The 14,416-nt window shown below is 46.2% G+C and overlaps 1 protein-coding gene across 2 annotated transcripts in view; it reads left to right on the forward strand.

The window, feature by feature from the left end:
- The window catches only part of LOC136545958 (CASP-like protein 5B3), a 29,148-nt gene extending 20,068 nt beyond the window's left edge, over positions 1 to 9,080 (forward strand). Inside the window, exons 2-3 of one of the 2 annotated variants that reach the window (XM_066537923.1) lie at positions 8,125 to 8,257; positions 8,747 to 9,080. In XM_066537923.1, coding sequence (XP_066394020.1) covers positions 8,125 to 8,257; positions 8,747 to 8,947 — 334 coding nt within the window. In that variant the 3' untranslated portion in view covers positions 8,948 to 9,080. The remainder of the gene's footprint in view (positions 1 to 8,124; positions 8,258 to 8,746) is intronic. The other variant, XM_066537925.1, reaches the window with a different exon arrangement.
- The last annotated feature ends 5,336 nt before the right edge of the window (positions 9,081 to 14,416 follow it).

The following is a 14,416-nucleotide window of genomic DNA, read 5'->3' on the forward strand; positions in this document are numbered from 1 at the left end:
TTCAGAAGTTGGAGGAGGTCGGTATGTCGAAACTTTCGACACTTTCGACATTTACTGTAACGGTCAGATTTCTACGGGGATTATAAATATCTCTTTCCATCCTCTCTACAGGGCACTCATGCATTCACTCTTGACCTAAATCTGTCCAAAGCTTCTCTTGAGCATTCAAAGCCTCTCTTTCTCCCCTCTTGGTTCCCAAGCTAGATCTAGAGCAAGATTGAGAAAGAGGGATGAAAATAGCTAGAAAACAAGAGACTCATCGTTGAGCACTTGAGATTTTCGCCAAGCCGGTGGTTCTTGCACTTATTACTCTTGGGGCTTTGCTCCTAGCCGGTTAGGTGTCATCCGGAAGCTTCCAATCTGTGGGAGATCTTCGGAAAGTTTGTATTACCCTTGTGTTTTTAGTGAAGCACTCAAGTTGAACTTTGTGGTTACTTGAGGGAGGCAAGGAGGTGGAAGAGACTCTGACCTTTGTGGTCACCTTAACAATGGGGATGTAGGCATTCGTTAGTAGTTTGACCGAACCTCGGGATAAATCTTGTGTCTTGTGTGCTTGTTATTGTGTTTGATTTCATATTACTTGTGATTTGCTTGTCTCTTTCTTGTTTGAGCTTGTGTCTAGGGTTTGGACCCGATCTATCAATCGGTGAAGTTTCTTTGCAGAGGGAAGCCATCAATCACTTCACCAACATCTGAGGAAGCGTGGTAATTCGTAGATCTGAATTTAGAGAAGTCTAACACTCTAATTTTGTAGTTCCCCAAACTTTCGACATTTGGGTTGGAACTTCTGATTGCTACTAACACGCCATTTCAAGTTTGTGTGAGAATTTTTTCCAGATACGCCTATCCCCGCCCCTCTCCAGGGATTGTCGATCCTTTCACTTCCTCTAATCTCCGTTCGGGGATGAATGAGAGAACTAGTCCTCATGTCAGATGCTACGTTGTAAAACCAATTAAGCTTTGATATAATATGAATTATCAAGATTTTTTTGTTTAGCAGTTTTTGTTCTCATTATGTCAACAAGGTAGAATCCATTCAGTTCCCTCTTCCTTGTGAGTAAAAACGTCAAAGTCTTTTGATACTTTGAGTACATACTTGTAAAAATGAAACAAAAGGGCCAGCTCACATACCATTCATGTGATACCAAGACATTAGGCCATGATACATATCGAGATTTGGACACCACTAAACATATGTCACTGTTTCAAAAAAATAGTTGCAACAAAAACTCATGTTGGGATCAATACATATGTCACATTCCATAAAGAAAAGAAAAACCTTTGCAACTACAACTCACGTTGGGATCATCCATCTAGTATTCCTACATGTTAAATTTAATTTTCAAGATATTTTCTTAGATCTAATTGCAAGATTAATTCCTAATTTGTATAGTAATAAAAAATATGTAATATATATTTGTGCTATTAGCCCTTATAGGAGGTAATATGTGATAATTCTCATCCAAATCAGCGGTCCACAATAATTTGGGAGTACCACAGCAAGGTCCAAATGTTGGAACAAGACACAGTTTTGGGGCAGATTTTCTATTTCATTAGCCACACCATAAACCATGGCAGGATTTTGATACATATAAGAGTAGCAAACTTGCAACTTAAGAAAGCTTCAGCATATTCTACAGTAGATACTAATCTAGATAAGATAGATGATAAGGGTGCTGACATATGCACCAACTACTACTTAGGATAAGCACAAGACTTATAGACTTGGTCTATTATTCTCCCCCTAAGTCTTGTGTGGCACCTTCTGGGGAATTTGAGCCATCCTAATTCTAGTGCGAAGCCCTGGAACTTGATCCGCCCAAGAGACTTGGTTAGGAAATTAGCGAGCTGGTTCTAGGTGTTGATGTAGTTGGCCCTGACACTCCCCTCGTCCCCACGCAACTCCTGATGAAGTGGTACTTTGACCCGGATATGCTTGTTGCGCTTATTGTAGACATGGTTCTTTGCCAAGGCCAAGGCGGACTTGTTGTCCACCCTGAGCTCCACTGCTTCAGCGTCGGCCAAGGAGATCACCCAGCAGCCGAGCCATCCAGAGAGCTTGAGTAGAGGCAGAAGTGGCGGCGATGTACTCTGCCTTGCAACTGGATAGAGCCACCACCTGTTGCTTGACAGATTGCCAGCTGACCTGCGTTGTCACTGTACCCTATGAAGTGCTGCGTCAGGGCACCTCAGGTAGTGCAAGCCGTAGTCGGAGGTGCCCGCGACGTGGCGTAGGATCTTGACGGCCGCTGATGCTCCATTTTCTTCACGACGAGGAGCGAAGGCTGCCCACAATGCACCGGTACTGCGTGGTGTCAACCTCCTCTGCCGTGCTTGCCACGGCTCAGCTTCAGTCTCTTCTCCATGGGAGTGTGGGCTGGGTTGCAGTCGGTGAGTCCATCCAGCTCGACGTTGCGCTTGGCGTAGGTGGTTTGGTGGAGAGAGATGCCGGAGCTGTCCTGGTGGACCTCGAACCCCAGGTAGGAGAGTATAGCCCTAGGTCGCTCATCTGGAAGGCAGCCTTCATCTCGGCCTTGAACGCCTCCTCCTCTTCTTCCTTGGTGCTGGTGATCACCAAGCAGTGTTATCCTAAATGCTAAATGGTAAGCAGTCGTTCGCCCATCGTTTAGCGTTTAGTCCGTTTATACGGTGTTTAAAGTTTAAACGGTCTAAACCGTTTTACACAATATTACCAAAATGTGCATATTTATTGATGTAAAATCAATTATTCTAGCTTTTATACATATTTATGCAATTAAAAATCAATTATTTTAGTATGTATATATATATATATATATTTATGCATGTAGAAAGAATCAAATATACATATTTATACATGTAAGAAATCGAGTATACATATTTATAAATATAATAAACTTAAGTATGCAAATTTATGCATGTAAAGCTTAACTGTAGTAACCCGATGTTCGCCTAAACAATCGTTTAGCCCTTTTTCAACCATCTACCTCCGTTTCATTTAGGGTGTTTAGACCGTTTACCCCCGTTTTTTGACCGTTTAAATGGTCAACCGTTTAATTTCCAAATACCCCCTAAACAAAACAATTTGCCACGTTTAGTAGTTGTTTAAATGGCCGTTTAGGCAAACACTGTCACCAAGTCATCGACGTAGACACCTACTAGCAGGGCACAACCTCCCTTGCCCCGCCGGTAGACAGCAGCATCGTGAGCGCTCTGCTGGAACCATATTTTCTTGAGGGTAGAGTCCAACTTGGCGTTCCATGCTCGTGGTGCCTGTGCAAGCCGTAGATGGCCTTGCACAAGTGGAGAACTTTGTTCTCCTAGTTGGGGAAGACGAATCCCAGCGGCTGGCGGACGTAGACCTCCTTCAAGACGCATGCCCCACACCATCTCTTTGCTGCCGAGCTGCCTTAGGGCCTCAAAGTTGAGGTGCCCAAAGCGCTCGTGCCACCGCCAAGCGTCGTCGTCGTGGCGGGCTACAAGATAGACAATCTGCGCCACCTGCACATGAAGAACATAGAGGCGATTGCTTCCTCTGTTCACCTTGGTGAGAAGGCGGCGACGGCGATCCTAGATGCGCAGCACCCCGTGCTCGATCTCCATGCGAGAGCCGTTCTCATCCAGCTGGCCAAGGCTGATGATGGAGTTCCTCAACGTGGGGGATGTAGTTGACGCCGGTGAGTAGCCGGTGTTCGCCGGTCTTGACGGTGAAGACGACGGAGCCGACACCCTTGATCTCCACGGCGGAGGCGTCCTCAAACTTGACGGAGCTTTGCACGCCAGAGTCCAAGTTAGAGAAGTAGTCCAGCCGCCTGATCATGTGGTGGGTGGCGCCAGGTGTCGAGGTATCAGCCGTCGATCTTGTGGTCACTAGACTTGTTGCCGAGGAAAACATGGGCGCGCGACTCATCGAGGTGGAGAAGAGCCCTCACAGGTGGCGCGGGAGGGGAGTGCTGCTCAATGCTCCCGTGTACTAGGAACAAAGCCGGCTCGTCACCCTCCTGTGCTTGCGCGACGTGTGCCTAACTACCGCACTTTGCTTGCTTGCAGCCCTTGGCCCAATGGCCAGTCTTGTCGCAGCTGAGGCAGGCGTCGTCCCGAGTAGCCATGCGCTCGCCGTCGGTGCCGCCATCACCGCCTCCACGCACCCAGGGAGCCTTATCCCTCTTGCGCGTCTGGCTCTTGTGGCTGCTCGACGAACCCAAAGCCTCACCCTTCTTCCGCTCCTTTTGGCGAGCGAGCCACTGCTCCCCGTTGAAGAGAAGCTTGCCCCCAATGGTGACCGGCTCTGAGAGAGGTAGCTACTCGCGGTCATCGACATCCTTGAAGGCGACCCATCACCTCCTCGATCATCAGCTCAGAGAGGTCCAGCAGTGTCTCCATCGCCAAGGCGACCCGCGTGTACTTCTTGGGGACGACGCGGAGGAACTTCTCGACGGCTTTCTCCTTGTCGATGTTGTCGTCGTCGTACCGCATCTTCTGCTACACCAGGCGGGAGAGGCGGTCCCACTCCTGGCGTATCTTCTTCTGCGTGGCTCTGTGGGTGCGGGCGTTGCCGATGCATGCCGCAGCGTTGGAGTCCTAGGCATCCTTGGGGGTCTCCTTGTCCGCAAGGGTGGGCGCTATCTCCAGCAGAACAGTAGCAAGAAGGGCCTCCAGCGCTCGCTGATCCTCGTGGAAGTCGCCGTCGCCGTACCGCACCGCATCCCACATCTATCATGCCTGCATCTTCACCTTCACCACCAAGCTCACTTGTTGTAGTTGGTCGATGGTGAGCATGGGCCATGACGTGCCGGCGCCCGAGTCCTTGAAGACGGTATGGACGGCGGATGGAGAACCACGACGGCCAGGGAACGGTCGCGCCACCTGTGAGGGCCCCATGCACCAGCGTCATGTCTGCCTAGGTCCCAGCCGCCCAAGTCGCGTCCGCCCAGGCCGCATCCGTACTGCTCCCGCGTGTCCCGGGCCGCCTACTCCCGCTCGGCCCGCACCGCACGCGCATCGTAGTCGTCTCGTGCCGCTTCCGCGCATAGCACAACAGCAGCGGCCGCCACGGAGCCTTGCGGGTTGTCTCGGCCGCACATGTTGCCGCAGCCTCCACCGTCGTGATGCAGGCATCCCGCTGCACCGCCGCCTCCAACTCCGTTGCGCGTGCGTCGCCGTTGCCGACCGCGGCCTCCTGCCTGCGCCAGCCAAGGGAGGTGGTGGAGTGTGAATGCAGTCGGTTGCTCATGGTGCCACACATGAAGATAGAAGAGACCCACGGAAGAACTAGGCTCTAGATACCATTTGTTGGAACAAGACACATGTTTTGGGGCGGATTTTCTATTTCATTAGCCACACCATGGACCATGGCAGGATTGGATACATATAAGAGTAGCAAACTTGCAACTTAAGAAAGCTTCAGCATATTCTTTTTCTCGAATACGCAGGAGAGCTGCGTATCATTGCATTAAGAGAGGAAAAAACGGACCTGTACAAGAAGCCTCCCCCCACTCCGGCCCGAGCTGTGGGGGTGCTAAGTTACAACAAGTCCTAGATCACTAAAACACAAACACTGGGTAGGACTTGACCCACAACACACGAACTATTGACAACAGCTAGGTTGTCGCCACCTCTTGACCTAAAGCGCCAAGCTTTCGTGCCCCTGCGAGATGCCAAAGATGGTGCTCATCATCAAAGGAGCGGAACAAATCATTCATGCTCGGGCTCGCTCCTTGCATTCCTATATTTCCAGAGAAGCCATGCACCCAGGATGACCAAAGTGTTGAAACCTTTCTTCTTTTCTTTGGGTACCTGCTTAGCTGCTTTTCTCCACCAGCCTGCGAAGTCTTGATCCCTGTTGTCTGGCACGCACCTTTGGAAACCTACTGGTGACAAAATTCTGAACCAGAATTCACGTGCGAAGACACAGGAGGTTAATTGGTGCTGAATGGTTTCTTCTGCTTGATCACACAACGGGCAAAGACTCAGATGCGGCAAATTTCGTTTGGCCAATTGATCCGCTGTCCAACATCTGTTTCGAACAGCCAACCAAAGAAAAACTTTACACTTGGCCGGGGCCCAAGATTTCCAGATGCGCCTCCATGGCTCAAAAGTGATCGACCCCATTAAAGAAAGCCTGATACGCTGATCTGGATGAGAAAAACCCAGAGCTCTCAAACCTCCAACTGTGTAAGTCTTCGGTTGTGGTCAGCATGAAATCTTGTATGATGTCCCACAATTGAAAATACTCAAACAGTCCAATCATCGACAGACCTCCTTCCACATCCCTTGGCCAACGTTGCTCTTGAAAAGCTTCAGCCACCGACCGTTTCAAAAATTTCCGAGGCACTGCAGAGAACACATGCAGCACAGCATATTCTACGGTAGATGCTAAAGCATGCAGCATGTCCTAAAGTAGATGCTAATATAGATAAGATAGATGATAAGGGTGCTGACATATGCACCAACTACTACTTAGGACAAGCATAAGACTTATGGACTTGGTCTATCACCAAATTGCATCACCATCTGGGTCGGAAGCAGTAGGCTTTTTGTGACTTAAATGAACAGAAGGCACATATGGCATAGATTTAGATGCATTAAAGAGTTTAACAGTCTAAGCCTATTTGTTGCCCTACAAGTTCAATGTTGCATGTGTTCTTATTTTAGGTGCCTATAAAGGGTATTCACTTGAACTCAAATGCTTCCCTAACCTTTACTGTTTTTTTTCCCAGTGCAGAAGACCTATTACTTCAAGTAGTGTTGGATAAAATGTTGTGGGACTATGTGTTTAAATCGTTCTATGAAAGAGTATTGAATTCAAATGTGATAAGAGAACAGCCTTTTCCATCTTCCACCTGACCACCCCTCTTGGCATCCTCTCAAATTAAGTTGCAACATTTAACAAATTAAATAATTCTGTTGGAAATGGAGTGTGAATTGTATGATAAATCATTTCTACCTATATTATGAGTATTTTTTTCCTGTCATTTGTTTACCTTGGTTGAGATCACTCGTTGTAGTTTCCGGTCAAGGAGCCCACCAACTCATGCTCGAACCTGGGTGCTCACAAACTGTGGGTTCAGCGAGTTTCCTGGCCAACCAGGGTTTGGTGCTCCTCATCTTAAGACAGCCAGGGAGTAACTAGTTGATTTTTTTTCTTCTATTTGTTCACCTTGGTTCCAATTTAACCATGAGGTTAGAAAAAGGGTCTCCTATGACTAACTTGCTCAGCAAGATTTATTTTTGCCCTTATACTTTTATGTTTGCATTATTATGTCTCATGTTTGCAAAATTTGTCATATAGATTTTTCTTTGACAAATTAAGCACTGAGAATATTTCACTGTTCAGTTTGATACTACAATACAACCATGGCATTGGTTTTAGACTTGCACCATCCCTGTAACTCTTCTCTTTCCATATGACTTTTCTTTTAATCTTTGTCAGTTGTTTCTCAAAAGAGATGCAAGGAAGTTACAAATATGCTGCTGCTATTTTTTTTTAAAAAAAAAATCTCCCCTTTACATAGTTTAGCCCTATCAGAATAGCCCTGATTGAAGCCAACCCTATCCGTGCATTGCTGACTATTGCAACAGTGCAACACCCATGCTGCTCCATGGTGACTGCCACATGCAACCCTTGCCAAGCTGACAGGTAAGTGAACCCAAAGTCTTTGCCCCTCTCTTTTTGTACATCTTGTCCTCCAGTGAGGGGCATGGAGGCAGCCTGAGCCAAGAAGCAAAAGTAGCAAAAGGGGGCAGATTGTTAGAGTACATTTGGTAGTTAGGATTGTAATGCAGTATTTATCCAGGGAAGTTTCTTGCCCCCATGTCTTTGTAATCTATATGTACTGTCTGAGAGGCTCAGTGCTATTCATCCACACATTGATGCACAAATGGTTTTATTGCTCCTGCTGAGCTTTTGATAGTTGGAATGTGTTAGGACTTGTATTTCAATGTGTTACATCTCTTCACTATTGCATTGATGCATAAATGATTTTATTGCTCCTGCTCAGCTTTTGTATTAGCTGAATCTCATCTGAAAGTTGTAATGTTCAAAATGGCTTGGCCTTGAGCATGAGCTCAATGCTCAAATATGCATTCTTGGTCTCATTTACATTGCTTCTGGTTATTTATTCTGATCTATTTTGTCGTTTCCAGCTACTTGATTGCTTCAATGGCCCTGCAGCTTCTTTGGAGTTTTGGCCTTGCTTGTCTTGATATCTACTCTTTGAAGACTAAAAGAGATCTTCACAACCCTGTGCTTGTAAGCCTTTTTGTTGTTGGGGACTGGGTAAGTGATTATTTTTGTGTTTGTTAGCTCAAGTGCTTACAACCCTGCAGTTCGAGGAAATTTCTTCCTTATGTGATATACCTCGGGGGATGTCAATCCCCCAGGGGTTGAGTTTTTTTTAGATACAAAACAATGAATTTTAACCATCAGATGCAGTCTGTAGGTATGGAATGTTCCTTGTATGCAACTATTGATGCTTGCTGAGAAGATTCAAAATCAACTTGATAAAAAATGCATAAGTATTAGGCCACTTTGTTATCCTGGGTGTTCAATGTTTCTTGAGTCCTTTGTTTTGCTGAATTCTCTTTTCTAGAGAATTCAGAACAAGTGTACAAAAGTTACCGAACCAAGTTTTCTTTTGTGAAAGGAGCACCTATAGTTGTTAATGAATATATATTGGGGTGCCATTACATTTTATTTCAATTCCACTATTAAGATTTAGCTAAAGAAAACTTTAACGGAACATTTTGGTGTGCCTGCCTTTGCAAGGTCACTGCAATTCTGTCGTTTGCTGCCGCTTCGGCGTCCGCGGGCGTTACCATCCTGTTCGAGAGGGACGTCCACTTCTGCAGGATGTACCCGCAGTTGTCGTGCGGACGGTACGCGCTCTCGGTGGTCCTGGCTTTCATCACCTGGTCCTTCATCGCAACTTCTGCTGTCTCCATGTTCTGGTTGCTGCCGTCGCTCTGAGGTGGCACGCAAGGAGCCTGCCGTCGTTGTCCTGTTTAGATCCGTTTGCTTGACCAACTGGTTGATGCCGTGTGTGCTTGCCGTCGCGCTGTGTTGTGTGCTAAGTACCTGTCGAGTCCGTCTAAACAATGACCAATCTGCCTAAGTGTTTGGCTGTGTGTGTTTGTATTTATTAATTGAGTTTAGAAGATAGGAATTATGCAAGTGCACAATATACCATTGTAGTATTTCACCGGGAGTATTCTAAGTATCAATATTTATATTTTACCACAGGAAGGAGCGATAGCAAGTGGAGATATTTATGATGAAATCATTTACTAAATACTTACTCTAAATAGGGGTAAGCCAAAAGATATTTATATAATAAGTGCATGGCAATCTAGAGAAAGAGATAGATAGTCATAAATATAGTACAACTAGGCTATGTAACATTCAAGAGAGAGATTCTAAGTTATTTCTAATTAATCATGTCAAAGAATACAAAAGCATATACGCTTTATAGTAATAGGTAACTTTCCATCTATATATAAGGGACATCTCTAAGGAGGAGTATAATAGAAATATAAATTCCTCTATTGTGATACAGGTCCTACAGATGAGGGATGGACCACAGAGGGTCAACAAGGCTGTCACCCACGCGATCTATCACACTTCATGGAATGGAGGCTACATCCACAAGAAAGACAATGTATAAGCACCATGCTTACGCAAAGTCCGGCTACTCAACCCACTCAAGTACTGAGTAGCGCTATGTGATCTTATGCATAAACTTAAAGATAACTGTAACTATATAATGCATGTACTCGAAGTAAACTAAGAACATGATAAATAGAAATATAATATAGATTAAGATCAAAGTCATAACAAGATATGAAATATAAAAGATACAATGGCTACACAAGCCTCTAGAGATGAATCCGAAACCTTGACCAGTAGCCTTGACTCTACTTGAATCTTACTCTAACTAGATGTAACACCCTAAAATATCATTTGCAAATTAGTAATTAATTTTGAGCATTTATTTAATTTTCCATGTATTTTTAACCTAGGCTAAATAATAAATTTTGGTTAAATAAAATTAACTATAAGGTTTAAAAACATGTTTGTCGCATTCATGCCGAAGCATACTATTTTTGGTTGAGTGTAGGGCTAGAATGGTTGAAGTTGAATTCAAATTCCATTTGAATTTGGAAACTAGGAAATAGAAAATGATTTAATTTTGAAAAACTCTTTCTCTCTCTTTTCAGCCCAACCCAGGCAGCGGCCCAGCCTCTTCTTCCTCCCCTTCCCGGCCTTGGCCTGCTCGACGGCCCAACTCGCGCGTCGCTCCGCACCCATCCTCGCGCACGCGGCCCGCTCGCACTAGCCCAACTTGCACCCTGCTCCGCGCGCACCTGCTACTCACCGTGTAGCCCAGCTCAGCGCCACAGCCCAGCCTCGGCTTCACCTCAGCGCCCATGCACGCACGCCCGCTCTCTCCCTTCCTCTCACTGTGACGCGGGTCCCACCTGTCGGACGCTCCTTCCTTTCCTTCCCCACGCTCCCTTCCTTCCTTCGCCCCGGCGATGGCGCACGCCATGCACGGCAAGTCGCCGGGCCATCGCGCCTGCATGGAAGGCTCGCAATCTCGCAATTCCACAGCCCCGCGTGCTCCCCTTCCATCTACCGCAAGCACCCATCTGGCCTATAAAGCACCGAGCCGAGCCCCTCCCTCTCCCTTCCGTTCGTCGCTCGAGCTCACTCATCGCCGCCCCGTAGCCCGCTGCTCCGGTGCCCAATCGCTGACGCTGACGTGCCCGTGAGCTCCGCTGTGACCCACCGGTGCCGTAGGTATCCTCAATTCTTTGATTTGGTTTTGAATCTCTCGGATTTCGCTAACCCGTGCCTTGTCTTCTCTCTCCAGTCGCCGCCGCCATCGACCCGCCCCTTCGGAGCCTTTCCGGACACCGTGACCCCTTCTATCCGACTCGCGGTGAGCTTCTCCACCTCCCCATGCCCCTATTTCGGTAGTTGACGCCCTATAACGCCGTACCGGCGAGTTCCAGGCATGTCGGCCATGGCGCCGCCGTGGGAATCGTCGCCTCGATGTGTTCCCCGCCCTAGATTTTCACTTCATTGAGTCCAGCAGGATCTCGGGCTATGCATAGGTGTGTTTGGTTTCGATCAGGATGGACCGGAACGCTGTACCGGCGTTTGTCATAGTGCACGGCTCGTCAGCGGCCATGGCAGGCTCGCCGAAGGTGCTGTGCAGCCGGCGGGGGATCTCCCGATCACACTTGCGCCGTCGGATTCGCGTGGACGACCATGATTAGCCTGTACCGATTGGGTGTGTAACCGGTCCACCGCGGGCTGTGGACTCGGGCCACGGTGCCGCGTCAGCGTACGCCCACGCACGCATGGAGCACCGCACCACTCGCACGCTGACACGTGTCCTGCCCAGTCAGCAGTCGCTGTCAACCCACGGTCAACCACGCATGTTTTGCAGATTAGCCCCTCAGTTTCCAGTAAATCAACCCACAGTCCAGTTTAGTTCAAAAGAAATACATTTCAGGTCCTTGTTTTATTCATTTTAGACCTTATGGTTCTCGAAAATAGTACGCGCAGTCCATAAACGGTGTAAATTCAGATTTTAATTGTTTTATTTAAAAAATGAGTTCGGTTTATTTACAGAAATGCCATTGGAACCTTATTTTATGCATAACTTTTGTGTTTTAAGTCCTGATTTGAGTGATTCTTTCGCTCACGTGTTTGTAGCAGTACGTAGAATAGATTTATAAGCTTTTCAATCTATGTTTCTACTATTTGGTGTACTGTTCTAATAGAAGTCTATTTGTATGCATGTAATGATTGGACTGGATGCTTGATTGGTGAATTGGAACACGTTTAGAGGGTGAGCAGTTCGTGGTAACTGAGGACCAGTAGGAGGATCAGCAGTACCTAGAGGATAACTTTGAGGAAGGCAAGTGTAGCAAACGCCCCTTGTACCTATGAACTTTACAATTCATATTCATGCATGTGTCTAATTTGAAATACCTTAAGGACTTTACCTAGATTATTACTTGTACCACATATCTTTGTTACCTAAGGTTTGGGTATGCATTTTGGATAGATGTTGCAGCGCTTAACATAAAATAATTATTAAACATGACTAAAGGCATTATTGAATGTGATAAAATGAAGCTTTTTAGCAACAATTAGGGGGCTAGAGTACGGGGGTTGAGTACTCTAGTGCCTCTCCATAAGGACTTAATCCTAAAGCGGCCACCCAGGAGGTTTCGTACAACCCCGAGTGTCATATGGTTCTGACTTTGACCTGTTAACTAGATTGTACTAGCTTGTCTGTAGCATTTTGTAAGGGCAAGAGGGGGGCACTAGTTGGTATGTTTTCTTTTCCTGCTAGGGTGTGTGTACCGTGCCACGACCACGTGTGCCACTCCTAGAGGAGGGCCACATATGGCTAGATGGCTGAAACCTTAGCAGCTACGACTTGTTAGTGCGCCTAGCGAAGGATTACGTAGTGAAACCCTACCACACTTTCTAGGTAGAGGTGTTGTGGGCTTTGCAAACCTCGGCATTGGGAATCACGGCTCGGTGGGTAAAGTTATACAATTTCTACAGAAATATTTGACCTATTATAATAGCCGTGCTCACGGATACGAGCGATCTAGATCCTTCATGATTAGTTGTTACTATAGATGGATTGGGAATTGATATAAACTTGATTATACATTATTATCACTTGGGAATTGGGATTGTTCACTAAAGTAGTGATTAAGGATGCTAAAACTTGATCAACTAAAATTGTGAACCACAGTCAAACCGTGTCTAGGCCTTTCAGCCTCATAGATCCCTTTGATATACTTGCTAAGCATGGTGAGCTTACACTTGCTTTACATTCAATGAAAATCCTAGATGGGTAACAGATAATGGGTATGAAGAGTTTCCGGAGGATGTCTAGGACTACTAGGATGTTGTTCACTAGTTGGAGTCCCTATGGCAGATTGGGTCTAGTTATTCTGCTGTGTGTGTAATAATGTTGCCATTGAGCAAAACTATGTATTAACATTATGATGAGATATGCGATGTAATAAGTACTTTACTTTGATATTATTATAATTTGTGATATATTTGTGTATTTGGACATCCTGGGCGCACATATATGAGTACTTGATTTTGCTATGCAAAAATTGAGTGCGATAAATTGGTATCAGAGCTATAACTGACTGTAGGACGATCAACCTAGATAGAAATGGACGTTTTTAGGATCACATTATCTTTATTTTGCTACCTTTAATTTGCTATAAATTTTTTGCTTATATTATGTCCTTTATCTGTTGCAAAAATTATCTTATTCTAATACTCAACCTTTTTAATTTTATAGATGGCCCACACCAAGCTGACACCCTGCAAGAGGACCATTGTGATGCCCACCAGGAGGACAAGGTTCATGTTTGGAAAGCGTGTTCCTGCACATCTGGTGGAGGCTCTGAGGAGCATGGAAGAGGAACCGTCTGTGGAGGTGCCTATGGAGGAACCTCTAGAGGATGTGATGGAAGATGAGGCCATGGACGAAGAGATGAAAGAGGGGCCCATGTTTGAGGAGCCCATAGAGATAGAAGAATCTGGGGAGGAGCTAATGGAGACGGGGATCCCGATCTTCTATTAGGTGATGGTAACTATCGTTGTGGCGGAGAATGACACACTGATCTGGCTTCAGATCGAAAGATCGAACCCTGCAATCTTAGCACCACAGCTCCTCTGGTTATCAACCAAGTCACGGACCAGGTTGACCTCGCCAAGAAGGCTAATCCTTGCCTGCGCAACGAACAACACAAGCAAGAACAAGAAAGAACACAACCAAATTGCAGATGAAAATTATCTCACGAAGTTGGGGTCTCACAAACCGATGAACGGCGAAACTGTTCTTGACAGAATAATCTAAGCAAAACCCAAAACCTAATGACGGTGGCGGCGTATGATTATAAAGGTCTTAGGGTCGTCACCTACCCTGGACGCGCCCCCTAATGGGCCCAAACACGATACACGGTCCAACGGACCAAAAGAAGGTGTCGTAGCACCCTGGCAGATTCTGGACACTGACTTGTTTCGACGATTCCTGTTGATTCCGAAGAGGTTTTGATGTGAAACCACTTGGATTGACTTCCTTATCAAATTAGCTTTCCATCCATATGTGGATCATCGAAAACAGAGTTCGGATATGTCCTAGGTGACCAGTGTAAGGTAGACTGGTCCTGGAGGCCGAGGCAGACTCGAATTCTTATTGGACTAGGCCTCCGGCTTGTGTTGGACGTCCTTGCTGGTCATCATCACCTCCACCACTTCCTCTAAGTCCTTCATGACCCTCTCCAATGTTCCTAAGCAAGATAACATCATTAGGTAGTAGTCTATTCTCAAAAGTATGAAAAGTATCGCTTAAGAACGAGCTAACCTCTAAATTGAGTTGTCGCT

This window comes from Miscanthus floridulus, chromosome 3 (assembly GCF_019320115.1).
Source record: "Miscanthus floridulus cultivar M001 chromosome 3, ASM1932011v1, whole genome shotgun sequence".
Classification (NCBI taxonomy): Eukaryota; Viridiplantae; Streptophyta; class Magnoliopsida; order Poales; family Poaceae; genus Miscanthus; species Miscanthus floridulus.